The 20,219-nt window shown below is 38.0% G+C and overlaps 1 protein-coding gene across 4 annotated transcripts in view; it reads right to left on the minus strand.

Annotated features, from left to right (window-relative positions):
* kiaa1109 (KIAA1109 ortholog) overlaps positions 1-20,219 on the minus strand; it is a 438,508-nt gene that overhangs the window by 239,102 nt on the left and 179,187 nt on the right. For all 4 annotated transcript variants that reach the window (XM_048546322.2, XM_048546500.2, XM_048546414.2 and 1 more), the window contains exons 19-23: positions 19,198-19,304; positions 14,074-14,273; positions 11,927-12,157; positions 7,410-7,547; positions 77-253 (exon numbers count right to left, since the gene is read on the minus strand). In XM_048546322.2, coding sequence (XP_048402279.2) covers positions 77-253; positions 7,410-7,547; positions 11,927-12,157; positions 14,074-14,273; positions 19,198-19,304 — 853 coding nt within the window. The remainder of the gene's footprint in view (positions 1-76; positions 254-7,409; positions 7,548-11,926; positions 12,158-14,073; positions 14,274-19,197; positions 19,305-20,219) is intronic.

A 20,219-nucleotide genomic window follows, 5' to 3' on the forward strand; every position in this document is an offset into this window, starting at 1 on the left:
GGAAAAAGAGGGGGGAACAGGTGTTGACAGAAACAATAAGCATTACCTTGGTTTTACACACATTTGATCAAATTACCTGTGGCAAGGTTATTTTAGCAGTCAGCAGACCCGCTTGGACATCAATCAGCCAAGAATATTCCAGTGTTGTGCTGCCTAAAGGTAATCCTTCTGCTGAGAACATGGCATGGGCACGTAACTGTAATCCAGAAAGGCTGATATGGCCTTCACGAAGTAGTCCATCTACAGATGGCCTCTGTAGGCAAAAGAGGTCAAAATCACTGCCATTTGTGATACCGATGTTAGAATCTGTATTTAATCTACTTTGCACAGACTGATCAAGTATGAGAACTGCCTAACTAAAATATCTTAAGCCAAAGACAATATGACATGGCCAAATTAACATAGGAGCTCAGAATGTTTTCAGCATATTGAGAACTAACAAAGTTAACAAATGCCAAAAACAAACTGGCTATTCTAACTTTCACAGTAGTAATACGGCAAATCAAGCTAGCAAGGCAGAGTCATTTTGCACCAGGCAAAACATGCAATAATACATTTTTATCACAAATTTTCATAATTTACTTTGGCTAACGCTTCAAAGTGACATCAATGATCTATTTCTCAGAGTTGCTTCTATTTAATTTCCTTTCTATCATCAAAAAACTAATCTGTAAATAGTGATCACGTGCTTGACTGGACTGTAATTACACTCATCAATGCTTTCAAAATGTATGGTTGTCCTGAATTCCTCCTTGTTGTTTCAGTACTTGTAACAGTTGTCCAAGAAACCACAACCTGTTGATTGAGAAGAGATCTTCAGAATTTCTACATATTCAAATCTGCTTTTTTTAAGTAGTTAGAAATTACATTTTCAAACCAAAGTCTTCCGTTAGATCTTTAATAGGCATGGCGACTTTTGCAAGGAGATATTTATGAGGCTATTATTTAATCCAGAAAGTTATCAAAGGCCAATTTTCAAAAATGCCAATCCTATTTCAAAGGAAAAAGATAAGGGCTTTCCTGCAATTTATTTGCAACGCATCAACAAAGAGTGATTAAAACACCAGAATCACTTTATCATGTTAATTCTGTTTGTTGTATATTGTAACTTCTAATAAAAATTGAAAGCCGTCAAAAGAATGAGTGTTCTGGGGGAAAAATAACTAAAAATTTATTAATCCTTTTTTGGCAATTCACAACTTACCCCATCTTGTTACAGTGAGGATGCACAGCACGCCAGGTCAATGATGTAATCTCATGCATGTAATTTGTATTAGAGTGGGTTTCTCATTTCAGGTTTCTTCTCCATTAACACCTTATGTTTCTGCACTCAGGTGTCTAACAACATTGTGCCTACACCTGGTGATGCAACCAGCAAATTCTTCTCCAAAGATAGTTTAGATGGAAGTTGCAGTAAAGTATCTAAACCCAGAATCCTTCCAGTTTCAGAGGAAACTAAAACAAAACTGTTAATCAAAGTAAATTAATGAGTAAATTAATAGAGATTAGAAACCAAAACTTCAAGGAACCTGAAGCTGGTTTAAAGCATATAAAAGATAAAAGTCAATCTAAGCTCAACAGTTAACAGGAATGCCATTACTGGTAAGCTGAAGACAGACAGATTAGATCCAGAAGATGAGAATAACCAAACACATCGGTCCCATAGCTACATGGAAAATAACAGTGAATGTGAGCCATCCAAACTGAACTGACAAGATCCTGCAAGCATGTGCCATTATTGATGAAGATTACGCTTGTGGAATGTAGGTTGGTTGTGTGCTGCTGGCAGTTGGCAATCTGGCTTGCTCCTATAAGCAGAAGACCTGAAATTTTTCATCAGGAAGACAGCATTTTCAAAGACTTTTTGATTGAGATTAACAACCTATATATGTGAATTGCTGAGCCAATTCACACTTATTTGTACTTATGTCTGTCAATTAATCCATAATTGACAATTTATAATCAATATCAATTTGCCTGTTAACTCATTAATTTACTTTGATCAACAGTTTCAGAGTATAAGAGGATAACCGAAGATAGTATATAGGTAATAAAATGTGAGGCTGGATGAACACAGCAGGCCAAGCAGCATCTCAGGAGCACAAAAGCTGACGTTTCAGGCCTAGACCCTTCATCAGAGAGGGGGATGGGGGGAGGGAACTGGAATAAATAGGGAGAGAGGGGGAGGCGGACCCAAGATGGAGAGTAAAGAAGATAGGTGGAGAGGGTGTAGGTGGGGAGGTAGGGAGGGGATAGGTCAGTCCAGGGAAGACGGACAGGTCAAGGAGGTGGGATGAGGTTAGTAGGTATTCGGTATTCATGTTATTTGACTCTTGTATAGGAAAGAAACCTTCTATTTTAAAATCTTCTATTTTATTTTAATATCTCCTTGCAAAAGTCGCCATGCCTATTAAAGATCTAACGAAAGATTTTGGTTTGAAAATGTAATTTCTAACTACTTAAAAAAAGCAGATTTGAATATGTAGAAATTCTGAAGATCTCTTCTCAATCAACTGATGTTATGGATTTCCTTTCTTTCAAAAAGATGTTTACCAAAATTGCAACAATGTATAGATTTAAAACTATATTCCTGCTTTTGTAATCTATTCCTCTATTTATGAACCTTTGTATTTTGAAAAATGAAACGGACATGCCACTGCATGCAGGTAGCAAAAAGTAAAGTGCATCTGTTTAGTTTATAATGAAACATATTTGTGATCATTTTAACGAATTCCTCATGTGGTTGGTTTGAATATTTCCAGAAACCACAGACCACAAGGTTCTGCTAATGCTGTGAAGGTATTGTCAAATCTTTGTAGGCGCACATGCCATCTAACATTGGGTTGCAAGCAGCCAGACTCTATTTTGTGCAAATTAAACTTATCATTTTCTTTTGGACAGAAAATAAATGCATTAAGCACACGATGCTGGAAATTCATGACGCACAACAATAAACAATAAATGTAATTCTAATTGTTGGCTGTCCATCAATTTGAGGATGGATCTATTCAGGGCCAAAAGCTTCTGTCATGGGTTTCCTTGCCATGGGTAAATAGTCCAATTCTTGACACACAGATCTTTGGTAATTGACATCCAAACAGGTGGTGATCCAGTGTGCAGAATTTGCTTCGTTTTCTTTCCTTCTTTGCCATTCCTCTGCTTCATTAAGACAACGAAGCATGATGCAGCTTCAAAAACAGGTAATCATTATCCTGAAGATTGGCAATTAGCTCTTCTTAGGCATTAATGTCAACATTACAAAGCTTCAAGGGGTGCCTCAGATTGTCTTTGAATCATGTGATTCCACATCTCCTAACATCTGGGTCATTTGAAAATTGAGAAAACAGGAGCTGAGGGGAAGATTGTTTCAAGTCAGCTGAACACAGTGCACAATTCAGGATATTTCAGGAGTTTTGCATCAATGTTTTTGGATTTAGCTTCAAAGAGCGACACTAGTATTGTCCAAGTGGTCCCCACGTGGAATCCAGAAGATGTGCCCAATGCACTAATTGTTTTTTTCTAATGCTCTTGTATGTTCCAAACATACAGATTTCACTGCAATATAACAGTATAATGATGACAACTGCTCTGCACACTAGCATTTTGTTGTCAGTCACACCATTGCTTGTAGAAGGCTATGCTGATCCCATATTTATGGATCTCCTTGCCAATGGTTGCTTTTCAAGAAGAATGGTTACCAAGTTATAGGAATACTCAACATATTTCAGCCTCTCTCATTCAACACACATGGGATGTGAAGATTTGGCTGATGAAGTACGGATTGATACTTTTTTTTTCCCTTTTGGCAACATTCATGGACAAGTTGAATTTCACGTGAAGAATTGAAGAATCAAGAGTGGTTTGTAAATCTAGTGTAAAATGTGAATCGTGTAGATTTATGGCAGTCAGTTTAGTTTTGGCACTGATGTAACTGATGAATCAGTTTGCCATCTACAGCTGCTGACACCAGAGGACTTCACCTTGGGTTGAATATCTGCCATCAGGTAGATTGTAAATTGAATGGGGCTATCTCACAGTCTTGCCTGATCCTTGTCCTGATGTTGAAGGTTACTTTTCCAGATGTCCTGCTCAGAACATTTAAAGTCACATTCTTGTGAAGCAGCTGTGATGTGGCTGTGATATAATTTCTTGGAATCCAAATCTTTGGACTCTTGATATATGCAAACTTCATCAGCTTTACCAATGAGCTAAAGTCACTTCAAATTTTATTCCTCTAGTTTTCAATGATTTGAAAATACAGATTAATCAAAAATAAAGCATCTGAGAAAATCATATCAGATTATGGGGAAAAAGCAGGAGAAGGCACTAATGATGTTTGACAGCTAATGCATTCATGATGGGACATGTGTCACGACAAAAGTGCAATTCTGTTGTTAGAATCTAGCTGCTTAATCGACAGCCACTAAATTTAAAATCGTAGAATCATAGAATCCCTACAGTGTGGAAACAAGCCCTTTGGCTCCACAAGCCCACAGAGTCTCACAGCATCCCACCCAGACTCATCCCGCTATAACCCACCTAATCTATACATCCCTGAACACTATGGGCAATTTAGCATGGCCAATCTATCTAGCCTGCACATCTTTGGACTGTGCGAGGAAACCACAGCACCCAGAACAAACCCATGCAGACACAGGGAGAATGTGCAAACTCCACACAGACAGTTGCCCATGGGTGGAATCGAACCCAGGTTTCTGACACTGAGACAGCAGTGCTAACCACGCTTAGTGGTTTCTGGTGGAATGAAACACATGAGCATTAGCATAAAACTAAACGAAAGCTCCCTCAATCATATTATAAATAATCTAAGGTACAGAAAGCTAAATAATACTGAGAAAGATATTTTTATCCACTGCGAGCAGCAAAGAATTGGGGATAACTTCACACCATCAATCATTATGAGATGTTCTCTTTTGAGAAGCACAATTTTAAAACCTCATTGTCATCATTTTAGAGTTTTAAACTGAGTTGTTCTATTGTACCAAGAACATTCTGAACTCATCACAGCAAACAGACATGTACCAAGATAGAAACGGATAATGTTCTAAGGATACATGAAGGGAAAACGTGCAATAGCAGTTCACACGTTCAAATTCTCCCAACAGTAAGTTTACTTCCTGATAATACAGGATAAAAATAATCAAAAAAACAACTCTTATCAAAAAAGAGTTCTGAATGAGCAAGGTCACAAGGTACAACAAAATAATACTTTACCATTGGAGATGGGTACTTGCCAATCAAAAGGCTTACCCAATTAAAAATCAGAAAATGCTGAAGAAACTCAACAGGTCTGTCAGTACCAGCGAAGAGAGAAACACAGAGTTAACACTTCACGTTCAGTTTGACTGTTCAGATTCTGAAGTCACATCGGACACAGTGTTAATGCTCTCTTTCTCCACAAATGCTGTCAGACCTGTTGAGTTTCTACAGCACTTTCTCAGCATCCACAGTATTGCGCTCGTTACAAGTAATTAAAGTGTCCTGACCGTTGTACTTAAACAGAATTTGAAGACTAAGTGTGGCAAAACTAGATGTTTGCTAAATGTCTGCAAAGCGTTCAGTACTAGCTGTGAAAACTGAGATACTGAAGCAGTCTATGTCCAAATTCCGCAAGACCTAGACAATATCAAGTGTGAACTGACAAGTGACTTGTAACATCGGTACTACGAAGACAGCAGACAATGACCAACTCTAACAGGAGACACAAACCATCGACTTGACATTCAATGGTTTTACCATTCATGAGTCACCTTCTAAAATCCAGGGGGTTACCACCAACTAGAAACAGAACTTGGCCAGTCATTGGCTACAAAATCAGGTCAAAGCATAGGAATACTGTAGTGAACAACTCACTCAATTCCCCTAATCCTGTCCACTGTCTACAAGGAACAAATCAGGAATATGATAGAATACTTTCCACTTGCCAGATGAGTGCAGCTCTAACAGCACTTGAGAAGCTTGACACAATTTAGGACAAAGTAACCCATGTGATTGGCACCGCATCCATTAACATTCATTCCCTCCATAAGCAATACATAGTGGAAGCAGTTCCATCTACTAGATGCAAAGCAGAATTTCACTAAGGTGCCAGAGGTAGCTTTCACTACCATTTAGAAAGGCACATGCACCATGGGAATATCTCTACCTGAAAGTTCCCCTAAAGCAACATATCATCCTAAATTGGGACTAATTCACCATTCCTTCAGTCACTGGATTTTCCCCTTCTCCCCCTCCTACAGTTTGGATATAACTACACCAAATAGAGTGCACTGGATCAAGAAGGTAGCTCACTACCATATTCTCAAAGGCAACTAACAATGGATAATTAAAGCCCAACCAGTGAAACCCTCATCCTCTGATGACTGAAAAAAAACTAGGAAAAAACAGCTTATAACCTAGCTTATTCTAAATCATTACAAGTTTTGCAAATAGTAACGCTTGAAATAATGTTCATGACTGAACATTGATGCAACAAACTCGGAAGGCACAAGAAACTCAAAATTACTGCAGTGCTCTGAAAAAGATTTCCATTTATATATGAAGCAGTTATGATATCCTTTCTTCAACATTATTCACTGTGAAATTTTTACATTCCACCACAATGTTTACCCAAGGGAAATAATTTTCATCTTTCTAAATTAAGTTTACAAATTGTCAATCGATCAAACATAAGATGAAAAACCCAAAATCCAACGCTGATGTGTCCATTTAAAGTCTCCAATGTTGACAAGCTAAGCCTGCCAAAGCTAACATAATTAAAGGGAGCTCTTACTTTCTCACACCACTACAGGAAGCTGGCATTCCCATGCAAAGCAAGACAGCTTTTTTGAAAGGGATCATGCAAGGGGAAACATGATGCAGAACAAAATTTCTGACAATTAATCCTGTAATGAATAAAAATCCAAGACCATTATGCTGGACCCAAGAAAAGTGTTTCAACTACAATTATTGGGGCAGATTACTCTTCCTTCCAGTTACACTGGCCAGCTTTTCAACATCATGAATCAAGCTGCTTACCACAACTCATTTTGTATCAACAGTCTTCTAAGAGTTGCAACAGATATTTTAAAAGACTTGAATGGGAGGCTAAGTAAATCTCAGTATCAGCCTATGCTACATCCTGCTCCCAAAGTTACAGCAGAAGAATTGAAGCTTTTCAACTTTATGGTTTGATATTTTGCATCTTAATAAGTCTTGTGGAAATGGTAAAAGTATACCTTTGTCTAATTGAACAATAGTTATAGTGATAACTGTATAGCTACATTCAGTCAACCTTGCCTTTTCATTTTAACATGATTAGCTAAAGTTTAAAATTTTTTTTAAAAATGGTTTTTACTGATAGTTATCCACAAAGTATGAATGATATTATTCGATTGCTCTGAACTTACCGGATAGCTGTCGCTCACAAAAACATAAATAGGTGACAAAATAAGCTGGAGCATTGTCTCCTTGTATCCCTTCTTCATTTCAAAACAAAGTCTCTCCAGAAATGCTGTTGGGCATTCTGCGCCATCACTGCTGCAATGCTAAAAAACATATCACATTTGAAATCTTTTCAGATAAACTAAACAGAATAAATCCATAAAACCACTTCTTAAACTTTACAATGTTAGCATATTTGTTGATCTTAAAATATTGCAGCAATAAGTTAACCAACTAATCTAGTTCTATGAAACTATAAATAACAAGGTTAACATATGCCCCCAGATAACGTGAGATTATCTTAGAGGTTAGATACGCATACGCTGAGCTAAGAGACAATAGCAGTTAAATTGGATATAGTTTACAGTCTACAGTTAATATGAATCAATTTTGTTCCATGGGAAGGTAATCATGTATTTTACTAATTCATACAATGATCAATTCAGTCAGGCATATTGTTTGGACATTCCAAGTGAGTATTTTCATCCCTTGGGTGAGAAAATGTACCATGTGACTGGCACTGAGCTATATATATTAAAGTTTTTCTTATTAATTTTGGCATCACAATTGTCCACAATGGTCCAGGTCTGGGAAAAGAAAGAAATGGAAGTGAAAAATGCAAAATACAATGTATTGGCTACATATTGGTGCAACTTCCAAGCCACAAGACAAGAGGCAGAAAATGGAACAATCACCACAAGAAAGATTCTAGCAGCATTAATTTTCACATATTATTCAAGCATATCTCACAGGAGAACCGATAGTCATGGAAAGATTAGAGCCCTCCATCATTTAGCAAGAAAACACGATTTTTTGACAGGAGATGGGAAGAACAATTAAATATACACTCTAACCATTAGATATAATGCAACAGTAAGAAGTACTTTTGTTGAAGTTAAGCAAACTTAACAGTGTTCCAGAATTAACTGATGAAATATAAAAAGTTTAGCTTCCTATTAGACAAAGAAAGCATTTTGAGGAAACTGAACAACCATCAGAGAACAGACACCAAAAATAATTATATCAGAGATAATGAGCACTGCAGATGCTGGAGAATCTGAGATAACAAAGTACGGAGCTGGATGAACACATCAGGCCAAGCAGCATCTTAGGAGCACAAAAGCTGACGTTTCGGGCCTAGGCCCTTCTTTGATGAAGAGTCGAGGCCCGAAACATCAGCTTTTGTGTTCCTAAGATGCTGCTTGGCCTGCTGTGTTCATCCAGCTCCATACTTTGTTATCACCAAAACAATTATGACCATATTGTAAAAAAAACTTGAAAGCAATCTGAAGGCATACACTAAAATGCACTGGAGTGTCAGCATAACCAATTCGTATCCCACTGCAACCCCACACTGCACAATCTTAGCTGGGATACACATAGTAAGGAGTGGCAGAAAACTGTAGGTAGCCAGGATTTTACACTACAGTTCTTATGTCACTTACTAATGTGAAATTTAAATGGAAAGCAAAACTGACAGTCAAATAATTCAGGTTAATTCTTCGTAGTTGCCAGTGGTATGATCATCCATGTGATTACAATGATTAAAAATGGATGGAAAAATCTAAAATAGATGAGAAAATCCAAGAGAAAACTTAGCAAAAATAAACTGTTTTTAAAAAAATCACTCCTCAGCAAGGTCAAAAATCCAGGTGATAATCTGGATAAAGTCCAGATGATTTGAAGATCTAAATGAGTTCTGATTTGATATGCCTTTAATACCTACATTCCCAAATCTGCTGCTATGAAGAGAAATACTTTAAACACAGCACACTGTCTGAAGATAACGTGGAGTAGAGCTGGATGAACACAGCAGGCCAAGCAGCATCAGAGGAGCAGGAAAGCTGAAGAAGGGAGCCGAAACGTCAGCTTTCCTGCTCCTCTGATGCTGCTTGGCCTGCTGTGTTCATCCAGCTCTACACCGTATTATCTCAGATTCTCCAGCTTCGGCAGTTCCTACTATCTCAGACTATCTGAAGACATTGTTTCTTCTAATATTGGGGGCAATCTTTACTATTTGCATCTTTCAAAAACTATTTCACTAAATTAATCACCATTTCTTGTGCATAAACAGTCTTTCTTACATGGTATGGATAATGCACTGGAAAGAATATTTTTGCTGATGCTCAGGAACTGCACAGCTAGCATGCAAAGTGTTTACATTGTCCCAATCTTAAAATCTGTTTTTATAATAAAATTATACATAGGGCATTTAAACAACATATTTACATTTATTAATTGGCGTTCTATTCATAACAGAGCTTTCAAAATATCAGGCTTGCTAAGCAATGCATTCGAAAACACTATAAGGTAATGAAGCGGGCTTAGATTAGATCATAAGCCATGTCAGTGAATGCTGAGTGGTTCAATCCACTGAAAGGTTATTTACAATATGAGAGATGTACTGCTGAGGTTGCATAAGGCTCCAGTCAGGCAGCATTTGGAATAATGAGAGCAGTTTTGGGACCAATGGAAAGATGGGCTGATGTTGGAGAGGGTCCACAGGAGGTTTATGAGAATTATATCGAGGATGAAGGGCTTGCCCTAAGAGGAGCAGTTGTGGATTCCAGGTCTGTACACAACAGAGTTTAGAAGGATGAGGGGGGAAATCACATTGAAACTTACAGGATACCGAGAGGTCTGGATATAGTGGACGTGGAAATGATGTTTCCACTAGCAGGACAGACTTGACCCACAGGCACAGCCTCAGGGTGAAGGGACAACCCTTTAGTATTGAGATGAGGAGGAATTTCTTAGGAGATGGATAGGTTCTTGATTGGTAAGGGGGTCAAAAGTTACAGCAAAAATGCAAGCGAGCCTGGTTGAGAAACACATCAGCCATGATCAAATGGTGCAGCAGACTCAATGGACTGATAAAAATTAGTAGGAAGGAAAGTGGTGACAATTACACAAAAACTCTGCAGAGGTATACAGGCAGGTTAAGCAAGTGAGCAAAAACCTTTATAGATGGAACACAAACATGACAAAACGTGATCATGCAGTTGGCAAGATTAATAGAAGATCTCAATGTTATTTAAAATGGAAAAAGACTGCAGAAAGCCACAGAACGGAGGGTTCTAGGAGTCCTTACCCATGAAACATAAAAAGCTAGCCTCTAAGTTCAGTAGGTTATAGAGAATGCAAGGAATGTTGGCTTTTATTTCAAAGAAAATGGAGCATAAAGATAGGCGCGCTTTGTTAAAACTATGCAAGGCACTATTCAGGCCAAAGCTGGAGTACTGTGAACAGCTTTAGGCACTTGTCTAAAAAAAACATGTTCTGACATTGGGTGCTGACCAGACAAGGTTCAGTCAACTGATACCAGGACTGGAGGGACTGGCTTACAAGGAGCCGTTGAATAAGTCAGGCCTGTACAGATCGAAATTTAGAAGAATGAGAGGCAGACTTATGAGAACACACAAGATTTTGAGGGGACTTAACAATGTTGATGTAGAAACAATACTTGTTTCCTCATGAGAGAGTCTGGAGGACCACAAGGCATAATCTCAGAATAAGGGATCACACATTTAAATTAGAGATGAGGAATTTCTTCTCTCAGAGGTTAGTGAATTTGCAGAATGCTTAATGGCAGAGGGCTGATGAGGCAGGGTCATTAAACACGTTTAAGGCTGAGACAGTCCTAATTTTAGTCACTAAGGAAATCAAGGATTACAGGGTAAAGGCAGAAAAGTGGAGCTAAGGATAGCAATCGCACAGTGGCTAGCACTGCCACCTCACAGCGAGAGGACCTAGGTTCAATTCCAGCCTTGGAATTTGCATATTCTTCCTGTGGCTGTGGGTTTCTGCCGCGTGCTCCAGTTTCCTCCCACAGTCCAAAGGTGTGTAGTTTGGAAGGATTGGCTATGCTAAATCACCCATAGTGTCTAGGGATGTGCAGGCAATTTGCCATGGGAAATGCAGGGTTACAGAGTGGGGTGGGGTGATGCTCTTTGTGAGGTCAGTGTGGACTCGCTGAGCCAAATGGCCTGCTTCTACCCTGTAGGGATGCTATTATGATTATCAAAGCAGTAATGATCTCATTGAACGGCAAGCAGGCTCGAAAGGATGAACAGCCTACTTCTCCTTCTACATAATATGGCCATCACCTCAAAATGTATATCCAACTATCTATTATTATAATGTTATGCAAAATAAAACCAGACACATCTACATTTCAAATCATTAGATTATTACGTTATGAATAACAGATCACAACAGGCATGTGAACATCACTATCTAATCATTACATCATCTTAATGTAAGTGCTTTACTATTTGGTGACAAACACAGCTAACTATATGTTAGCATTCTCACCAATGTTATTCTCTTAATTATTATACAGACTGGTTGATAACATATTTTCTTGAGCTGAACACAAACTGAATACTCAGTCTCAAACATAGCAATACATAAACAAAAGAGATTCAGTAACAGTTTATTTTAAAGCACAAGGTGAACGTTTTTCCTGCTCTAATTCACTCACCACTGGAAGTTTTCCATGCACTTTGTACAAATTAATGAGAACGGAAATGTCCCATGGGCGGAGTGTAAGTGGATGAATTTGCTTGTCGCCACTCTCAAGTTCTATCTTCTCACTTTCTTCAACTCCAACTGCTGCCCATCCAGAACTGGACGATGTTGACAATGACAGCACTGGGCTTGTAGCTACTTCTTCAAAATCGGTGTACATATCATCTTCGCCAAAGTAATTTTCCTTTTAAAGTAACAGGACATATGTGACAGGTGTCAGTATAGTTCAGTCAGTTACACTCCATGAAGTCAAAAGAATAATCCCACCATATTTGTTCAATATATAAATCTATATCTCTTTTTAACTGGTCCAGATTAGAGTAGTTCTGTTGTTACATCGTTAATAAATTATTACCTATTTATTTGTTTTAATTACTACCTGCCTCACTTGTAAAGTATTTGGGGACTGAATGCAAAAGATTCGCTATAGCCGACTGCATAGTTTCAAGGTGGATTAAATTAATTAAATAAATCTGAATGTGCTGAAGTTCTCAACAGGTCTGGCAACATCGAGGGAAAGAGAAGTAGAATTAACATTGCAAGTCAAATATGATTCTTCTTTATAACCCAGAGGTATATTTAAGTCAAAAACATTAACTGTGGTTCTCTCGCCACAAACACTGTCAGGCCTGCTGAGTACATCCAGCACTTCCTGCTTTCATTTCATTGCCAGAGTCCGCAGTGCTTTGCTTTTATGATTCAATTAAAGGGTGTTTCCCCAGTGCTTAGAACTTACAGCTTATGTTTCAGTCAACAATATCTTGAGCATGTATTTTATAACTTCATTTTAGAGCAATCAGAGAAAACCTGGTCACTTTCATTCTTGGTCATATAACTGGGAATGTAGACTTAGTTATTTAAAACAGGAGAATACACTTTGCTTAAAAAGCATTAAAGTCACTTGCATGTTTCAGAGAAATCAAAAGTCATGAAACCTAATTGATGTATCAGTTTTTAATTATTCCTGAAATAGGATGTTCATTACTGTATGTGACAGATCGTACTTTTGAAGAACAACATGGTTGCTACATGTCTTTTAGTTTATCTATATTTTCATAACATATGGGCATCACTGGCAAAGCCAGTGCCTGTCATTTAACCCTAACAGCCTTTGATTGAACTTTTTTTCAGCTAACAGTTTGGAACCAATGTGAACCATAAAGCTATGGGCCTGAAGTCACATGTTGCACAAACTGCGGGTGGATGGTAGATTCAACTTCCCTGAAACAAGAAGTTAGTAAACTGGACTGTTCACTGGTTATAGTAATGGGACCCATGAAACTGAAATGAGCTTTATAATCCAACTTTATTAATGTTGTTCAGGACACAACCTGTTTGTCTGGCTTGCTAGTCCAATAAGACTACCACTATGCCACCATCTCCCCATAGAAGTATTGTTGCTAATGTATATCAAAAGTGAAAATAAGCAAGAATTGCCAAACCAGGTTTCATTCAGAATTAGTGCTGATAATGCATTCAGCTTGCTTTCCATCACAAGTCATTTTCATGATCATTCTGAAATGATACTGCTATACTGTCTTTGTTGGAATTTAGAAATTTCACTGTAGTAAATGTAATTAGTAACAGCAATGCTTAACAAGGCTATTTAAGAGACTAATCTAATTCAGCCGTTTTTTCTTTCATGGATAACTGGGAACATGCAAGTGGCAACTGATGAACAATGTTCCTGGGATACTGAGGGTAGGATGCAAAGGGAGAGAGGAAAAAGGCAAGCAGAGTGGAAAATTTCTTCTTCCTGTTTGCCATCTAGCAACATTGCAGTAGCTACTGATAACAAAACAATCAGAATTAAAAAGAATGCTGACACTTGTCGACAAGTCTCACTATATTACATAATGATCAGTGTTCATGTAATTCCAATGTAATCGCAATATTCCAGAGGGCAAGGGGCAAAACAAATTAAGAGTGAATTTTTTTTCTTAGCCAAAGGCTATTCTTCTACTGTAACAGTCCTAGATCCTTCAACGTAGAAGAGTGGGGCAAAGCCATGAAGTCACAAAAAAGGTTCCAAATAACTTTGATATTCTGCCTTAAGTATAAAAGACTTTTAAATTGATGTGAGAAATTATAAGTCTGTACCTTAATAGATAACAGCGCCTTAAGAAGTGGTCCATACAGAATGATTTGTGAATCGGGAGACATTTCTAGCTCAACGTGTAGTTTATCGGGTGCAAGTTCGGATGGATCGATACGCTGTCGTTGGGAAACTGAAGGAGAATGCAAAGTTCGTTCAGAGGACTTCTGTGACGATCTTGATGTCAACTGCTGCATTTCAAATACTTTAAAAAGAAAGGATGTACTTTTAAAAAAAAAAGTATTTTCTAACACAGAAATCGGTTAACTGTTGAAACTAAGCTTGAATTTAAGGTCAGATAACTTCAGTTATCATATGGGCTTCAATAATTTCTAAAATTCCACTACCCTCATGAAACAACTTGCAATATGTTGCATGATACATATTAAAAATAAGTTGAAGCCACTTCTATTAATGAAAGTGTGCCACAGTATGCTGAAATACAGGAAAAAGTCTTTTGGTTTATGTCTATTTAGACAACATTATTTCCAGAAACCACTTTGTCCAGTACCACTCTACCCTTTTCTCACTATTACCTTCAGTAATCTTCTTTAACAAGTGTATAATTGTACTTTTTAAAAAAAAAGTAAGACTTTATTGAAATTATTGGAATAGAAAAATTCACATTTTAACAACCTATAGTGAAGAGCATTTTTCTAATCCCCTTTTCATTTTATTCATTATTTTAACATTTTAACTTCTCATTGCAACCTCACTGACAGTGTGCATTAATTAGCCCACATCTAGAATACTATGAGCAACTCTCAACATAAAACCTTGAGAATATACTGTCCTGCAAAATAGGCTTGCTCATTTAGCTACAAGGATAGAATACAGAACATAGAATTGTACAGCACATAAATGGGCCCTTTGGTCCATGATGTTGTGCTGAACATGATGCCAATTAGCTTAACCCCTTCTGACTGCCCTTGTTCCATAACCCTCCATTTCCTGCACATTTATGTGCTTATCTAAAGGTTTCTTCAACGACTCTATCGTATCTGACTCTAACACCACCCTTGGCAGCGTGTTCCACACTCCTACCACACACTGTGTAAAGAAACTTGTACCTCATTACTCCTCTGAACTTTTCCCCTCTCACCTGAAATGCATGCCCCCTCGTTTGCAACAGTTCAATTCTGGGCGAAAGATTCTGACAGCCAACCCTATCTCTGCATTTCATAATCTTACCGACTTTTATCAAGTCTCTTCTCAGCCTCCACTGCTCCAGAGAAAACAACCTAAGTTTTTCTCGTCTCTCACTATTGTTTATATACTATAATCCAGGCGGCATCCTGGTAAACCTAATCTGCAGCTTCTCCAAAGCCTCACATCCTTCTTGTAATGTGGCAACCAGAATTGAGCATAGTACTGTGGGTGAGGCCTAACCAGAGTTTAAAGGTGCAACATGACATCCCGACTCTTGTACTCAATTCCCCAGCCAATAAAGGCAAGTATGCCACATGCTATTTTCACCACCCTACTTCCACGGCCACTTTCAGGGAGTTATGGACTTGAACCCCCAAGATCCTGAGGTATATCAATGCTGCTCAGGGTTCCGCTATTAACTGTATACTTTGCCTTAACATTTGATCTCAGCACTTCACACTTACCCAGATTAAACGCTCATCTGCCATTTCTCCACCCATATCAGTGACTGATCTATACCCCACTGTATCCTTTGACAACTTTCTACACTATCCATAGCTCCAATGATCTTCGTACCATCTGTAGCTTACTAACCTACCCTCTACATTTTCATCCAAGTCATTTATATAAACAGGTATCAAACAGTAGAGATCTTAGTTCAAATCCCTGCAGAGCATCACAAGTCATAGGCCTCCAGCCTGAAAAATATCCTTCCACCACTACCCTCGCCCTTCTATAGGCAAGCCTATTCTGAATCCACGCTGGCAAGTCACCATAGATCCTATGCAGCTTAATATTCTGGATGAGCCAACCATGAGGGACCTTATCATAAGCCTTACTAAAATCCATGTAGACAACATGCACAGCTCTACCCTCATCAATCACCTTCGTCACCTTCTCGAAAAATTCAATTAAGTTACTAAGACATGTTGGGCCCTGCACAAAGCATGCTGCACACTAATCTCACTATTGTGCATATGCTTCTCCTGGATGAACATCATTGCAAAGAGAGAGTAAATAAACAGGGATTTTATTCCCTGGAAAATAAAAAGTTTAACACTTCTATCAATACAAGCTTTAAGACATCATAGGGAATAAATGGGGTAGATTTAGTCTGCAATTTTCGGACTAGGGAGCCCAGTCTATATTTTAGATCCAGCTCTTGCTCATTAAATTAGGAAATATTTCATTAACCAAAGTGTGGCAGAAATTTGGAATTCTAGCTTCCTCAACAATTGATGTGGCATCACTTGCTGTTTATTTGTAAAACTAAGTTTGATAGATTTTCATTTGCCAAAAGGTATTAAGGAATACAGAAGATAAAGAAATATAGAATGGAGACAAGTATATGGTGTTCTGGCAAATCAACCATGATTTCATTGAACTTTGCAGCAGACCTAAGGAGCCAAATACCTTAGCCCTGTTCTAAGTGGGAACAATTTACTATTATACACATCATTTGGGATTTGAAGATTATGCAAGACTATTATGATGCCATATCCTAATCCTCTGAGATCTATTGTACAAAGGTTAACTTCAAAACTCTTTCATAAATTACTCCCTCCAAACTGTCCAAGTTGGTTTTTATGCTCCCTTCAGCGTCTTGCTGCACTTCCTCATTTAACTAACTGCTCTTACTCCTTTGACCCTCATATGTCTGAATAATTGCCCCTAAATAAGTCCATGCTATTTATTTAGACCACTCCCAGTTGTAGCACACAACGGCTCAGTAGTTAGCACTGCTGCCTCACAGCACCAGAGACCAGGGTTGAATTTCAGCCTCTGTCAATGCATAATTTGCACATTCTCCCTATGCCTACATGGGTTTTCTCCAGGTGCTCCAGCTTCCTCCCACAGTCCAAAGATGTGCAGGTTTGGTGGATTGGCCATGCTAAATTGCCCAAAGTGTCTAGGGTGGGAAATACTGGGATAGGATAGGGGATGGGTCTGGGAGAGGTGCTCATCAGCGTGGTCTCGATGGACTGAATGGCCTGCTTCTATACTGTAGGGATTTTATGGAGTTCTATATGCTTTGAGTAAAGAAGTCACTTTGAATTTCGTAATCAATTTCTTGCTAAGTTATCTCAACAGACTCTAGTTTTACTGTTCCCCACAAGTGGGAAAGTTCTTTGCATTAACTCTATTGAAACATTTGATCATTTTAAAGGTCTCTATCAGATCATCCTTCAGCCTTCTCTTTTTAAGAGAAAGCCAACACAAGCTATTCATCTTTTCTTGATGAGCACAACCTCTCAGCTTTGGCATCAACAAAATAGATCTCTTTTGCATTCACTTCAATGCATTTATATCCTGTCACCTGGATCTGTATTCTCTGATCATATTATTTAACTCACAGAGTCTTATCGAAAACTGTTTGACAATCCAGGTGAATATTTAATTACAGTTGCTTCTTCTCTTTGTAACGTTTTGAAAGAGCACTTTCTGCCTGATGACTTCATCATTATGCTTTTAGTTTCATTTTTTTATGTTCTCCTTTGGTGAGGAGTCCATTATTTTTCCTACTACCCATGGTCTGTAGTTCTTTGGACATGTTTTAGTGCTCTTCTTACATATAGGTACAATGATAGAAATATGCTGGCATATCAGTATTTGACAGAGCATGTTTCTCCAATGAATTATTTAGTATCTGTGATTATGCCTCTATCATTTCTTACCTTGTCTTTTTTTCAGATGGTACAGATGCAATTTGTCTGAACCAGGCATTTTATCTGCCTGAAGTCTTTTTTTTAAAGTTTATTTACTATTATTCTTCTCTATATTTTAAACGCAGTTTTGTCATTTTCACTGCCTGTCTGCTCAACCAGTCTCCTCAAAAATTACCAAAGCAAAATAATTACTTAATAACCTTAAAGCAAGGCTCACCTTGCAATCCTAGCATAGAGGTATGATGGGATCTCACTCTGCTGTTCAAGCAGCAAAATCAAAGCAAAAGATATTGAACGAAGTAAGCTAAAGATTGGGCCAAGGTGTGTGAGGTAATTGTAAATGCAAAAATATCCCAAAAAAGCCTTTCTTTTGCTTAAAAAAAAGGTCATGAGGAGATTGCTACTGTTAAATAAATAACATAGCATGAAGAGTCTTTGCTTCAGACAGTGACCTGTGGAACTTGCCACTACCTTGAATGGTTGAGACAAACAGCACATATGCATGTAAAGGAGAAGTAAATCAAGAGAAGAAAGAAAGAGGAATAGAAGGATATATTCATCAGAAGAGATGAAAAAATAGGGTCAGAAGAGGTATGTGTGGACCATAAACACAGAATGGCCTGTTACTTTGCTGCATTTCTGTTGTAACTGCATCTAGTTTATTTGAAAGAGAAAACTCTGAAAAACTGTACAGAAAAGCAAGTAAACAGTCTACAGTCTACATCGATACAAATTGTTTCTCCTGCTCTAAAAGCTTGTTCAGCTACTTTATCTGTGTAAAAAAGCAGGAACGTTGCAACGGTAAAAATATCTGCTGATAGCTGAAATTTCCTTGTAGATTGCAAGTTATATAAATTGGTAATTTTACATAAAATTATTCAACATTAAACTTACACAGCATGTGTACACCTTGAGGGAAAAATCAGGAGTCAATTTGAAAAAAAGGTCAACTACTAAATTAATTATAAATAAGTTAGACAGATTGTATCAGTCTTTTGAACCCATCAATGTTTTTGCATGAATAGCCAAAGTTAAAAAAAATCACTCATTGCTCACTATGTCATAATACGCAACATTTGAATGCTTGCTGAAAACTTCAAAACAGAGTTTGATAATAGTTTTATTAGGCAAGTGTATTAAGGGATAGAGAACCAAAGTGGATATAATGAAATTCAGATGCAGATTAGCCACAATCCAACTGAATGCGCAAAAAGGCTCAAGGTGCTGAATGGCCTAATCTTGGTTTCTATTCCTTACCCCTTTAAAAGCGGGAAAGGAATGAACAAATGAATGAATAACAGAATGGCTTCTTACAGCTGTGCTTCAACTGCTCATCAGCTTTCTGAGGGTAGATGGGATGCCAGGTATAGTCAATACAGAGTAGGATATTTGGAACAGACCAGCACTCAATCCAATCATTCCTATAAATACAAAAACAAGCAAAGTTTCAGGAAAAGATTCAAAATTATAAACAAATATCAAATCAAGCTTTCTTTGGAAATAGTTCACATTTTCAAAAATCTCCTGCATTTCATACAATGATATAGCACAAAAACAGGACTTTTCACCCAACTCATCCATGCCAAGCAGGTTTCTTAAACTGAAACAGTTTCATTTGCCTGCATTTGCCCCATATCCCTCTAAGCTTATCCTATTCATGTGCCTGTCCAAGTGTCTTTTAAATGTTCTAACCGTATCCAGCTCCACCACTTCCTTTGGCAACTTGTTTCATACATGCACCACCATCCGTGTGAAAACGTTGCCCCTTGGGTCCCTTTTAACTCTTTCCCTCTCCTTAAACTTATGCCCTCTAGTTTTGGACTCCCTTATCCTCGGGGATAAAAATCTTGGCCATTCATTTTATCTGTGCCCCTCATGATTTTAAAAACCTCGAGATGGTCACCCCTAAGCCTTTGGCATGCCAAAGAAAAAAATTCTCAGCCTACCCAGCCTCTGCTCATAGTGCTCAATGCTCTGACCAATTAAGGCAAGCGTGCCAAATACTTTCTTCACCACCCTGTCTACCTGTGATGCCACTTTCAAGAAACTATGTGCCTACACCACTAGATCTCTGTTCAACAACACTCGACAGGACCCTGCCATTAACTGCGTAATTCCTGCCCTGCTTCATCTTACTAACATGCAAAATGTTACATTTATCTAAATTAAGCTCCGTTTGTCAAACATTAGCCTATTGACCCAGTTAATCAACACCCCATTGCAATCTTAGATAACCTTCTTCAATGGCCACTATACAACTAATTTTGGTGTCATCTACCAACTTACTAAACATCTTTCTTATATTCTCATCCAAATTGCTTATATAAAATAAAAAT

The sequence above is a fragment of the Stegostoma tigrinum genome, chromosome 1 (assembly GCF_030684315.1).
Source record: "Stegostoma tigrinum isolate sSteTig4 chromosome 1, sSteTig4.hap1, whole genome shotgun sequence".
NCBI classification, from domain to species: Eukaryota; Metazoa; Chordata; class Chondrichthyes; order Orectolobiformes; family Stegostomatidae; genus Stegostoma; species Stegostoma tigrinum.